General features: G+C 33.2%; 1 protein-coding gene across 1 annotated transcript; it reads left to right on the forward strand.

Moving 5' to 3' along the window:
* The first annotated feature begins 233 nt into the window (after positions 1–233).
* On the forward strand, positions 234–2,006 carry LOC112022900 (exopolygalacturonase-like). The gene is made up of 3 exons (XM_065775217.1): positions 234–353; positions 561–791; positions 1,491–2,006. The coding sequence occupies exons 1-3, from the start codon at positions 234–236 to the stop codon at positions 2,004–2,006; spliced, it is 867 nt and encodes a 288-aa protein (XP_065631289.1).
* The last annotated feature ends 524 nt before the right edge of the window (positions 2,007–2,530 follow it).

A 2,530-nucleotide genomic window follows, 5' to 3' on the forward strand; every position in this document is an offset into this window, starting at 1 on the left:
AACAAACAATAATTAATTAGTGGAGGAAAAAGCACAAAAACTAATAATAGTATAGAAGTTGAAGTATATACAGGAGAGTTCTTAGCAACCTTGCATTAAATTAGTTAATATTAGTTGAGTAGTTTCAATGGTGTGGAGCTCAAGTATTGAACTATAAATAGGTTCAAACCAAATCGGGTTACCATCATTTCGTACAACAAATTGGCAATAGAAAGAAATTAAAGAACAATAAGATGGGAAAGAATTTAAGCATTGCAACAATATCTTTGCTTTTGGTGTTGGCATCCACCAAAGCCCAACAGGTCTTTGATGTTAAATCATATGGAGCACAACCTAATGCTGATATAACCCAAGTATAAATACGTAATTGACAAGAACAGCATGTTCTAGTTAACACAACTAGTAAAGCCTTTTAACTTTGAACAAGAGAACTTAGGTTCAAACTTCGTTTACACTAGAAACTGATCGATGTCATGACCAAATGATAAAACATTAACATGCAAAATGATTATTATATACTAATATTGATTTCTTTTTCTTTTTTTTAATAATGTGTTTAGGCTTTGACAAAAGCTTGGAAAGCGTCGTGCGTAGTAGCAGGAAGTAAAGTTGTGATTTCAGCGGGGGTATACAAACTAGGTTTAGTGACTTTGTTGGGTCCATGCAAAGGTGCTATTGAGTTTAACCTTCAAGGAACCCTACAAGCCCCATTAGATGTTGCCTCCCTCAACGGTAAAGATGGTTGGGTTGTTTTTGAACGTATCGATGGTCTCACTGTGTCAGGTGGTGGAGTTTTTGATGGCAAAGGACAATAAGCATGGCAAAAAAATAAGTGTAACAAAAACAAAAACTGCAACGTACTTCCTATTGTAAGATTTCAATCTTAATTAATTAGCATTTATAGTCCATCATTTTCTACGTAGATATAGATAGACACTGCAACTTTACAAAATTTACCTGTTAAAAAAAAATTCAAACATTTATATGTTAAATGATGTTTTACTAATAATTTGACAAGTTTTGTATAGTGATGTGTCACAACTCAAAAAAGAATTAATTTTAAAATTTATATATAAGAAAGTTTATGGAGTACTTTTTGTGCCACAACACTAACATGGGCGACTATAAGCGATATAGAAAAAACAATGGTTAGATATAAAAGCGATAATTCACCAATCACAATCGCATATGTAATCTTTTGACAAAGCTTGTGGTCTCTGAAGAATTGTTTATATAATATAATATTATTGAAGTAGTACCAACCATGTTCATAGAAACATTAGTTTGTAAGTTTTTATGTAATAATATTTGCTACAACTTTACCTTTTTTTTATATTGATTTAATGATCACATTTGTTTCCAAGCAATTATTTATTTATTTTTGTATAATTCAAAGAATCGTTACCATTTTACTAATTAAAATGTTTTTAAATGAAACTTAAGCGCTCATATTTAGCGTTTTAATTTATCTAACTTGTAAACATGAACAGAATATAAGGTTCAACTATGTCACAAATTCAAAAGTCCAAGACATTACATCGAAGGACAGCAAATTTTTCCACATCAACCTTTTGGAATGCAAGAAGTTGCAATTCCAACATGTTACCATATCTGCACCCACAGATAGCGCCAACACCGATGGAATCCACATAGGACGTTCATCTCAAATCACCATTACCAATGCCAATATTGGAACAGGTGATGATTGCATCTCCGTTGGTGATGGAGCCCAAGATATTACTGTTAACCAAGTAACTTGTGGACCTGGCCATGGTATCAGCATTGGAAGTCTTGGAAGGTACCAGAACGAAGAACCTGTTTCAAGAATCAGAGTTACTAGTGCCACACTTAGCAATACAGATAATGGTGTTAGAATCAAAACATGGCCTGCTTCCACTTCTGGAGTTGCTTTTGATATACATTTCGAGGATGTTGTCATGAACAATGTTGCCAATCCTGTCATCATTGATCAAAACTACTGCCTAAATAGTCAATGCTCAAACTAGGTTATTATAAACATCACAAATATATACACAAATTTTGATGTTAAAAAAAAAGTAAAAACAATTACAAATACTAATATCGAATTCTTGGGTGGCTTTTTTGTTTTGTTTTGTTTTCAGTCTCCCTCTAAAGTTAAGATCAGCAATGTTAGCTTTAAGAAAATTAGAGGCACTTCTTCAACAAAGGAAGTGTGAATCTTATTTGCAGTAAGAGTGTACCATGCCAACAAGTGGTGTTTCTGACATTGATCTTGCGTACAAGGGAGATGGAGGATCTACTACTTCCACTTGTGCTAACGTCCAGCCTGCAGTTTCGGGCAAGCAGAACCCTCCTGCTTGTACCAATAAACATTAATGAAATGCTTCCCAAGCTGTTAAAACTAATGTAGAATGAACAAATACAATTTGTAGATAGGTTATCGGGGTTCTATTCTAAAAAAAATCCCATCTAACCTGTTCCCTTTTTCTTTATTTAAATGAAATAGGGGAATTTTTAGTTACTTTTTGAGTTGTTGAAGTTCAACCTT

This window comes from Quercus suber, unplaced genomic scaffold (genome assembly GCF_002906115.3).
Source record: "Quercus suber isolate HL8 unplaced genomic scaffold, Cork oak 2.0 scaffold_107, whole genome shotgun sequence".
NCBI classification, from domain to species: domain Eukaryota; kingdom Viridiplantae; phylum Streptophyta; class Magnoliopsida; order Fagales; family Fagaceae; genus Quercus; species Quercus suber.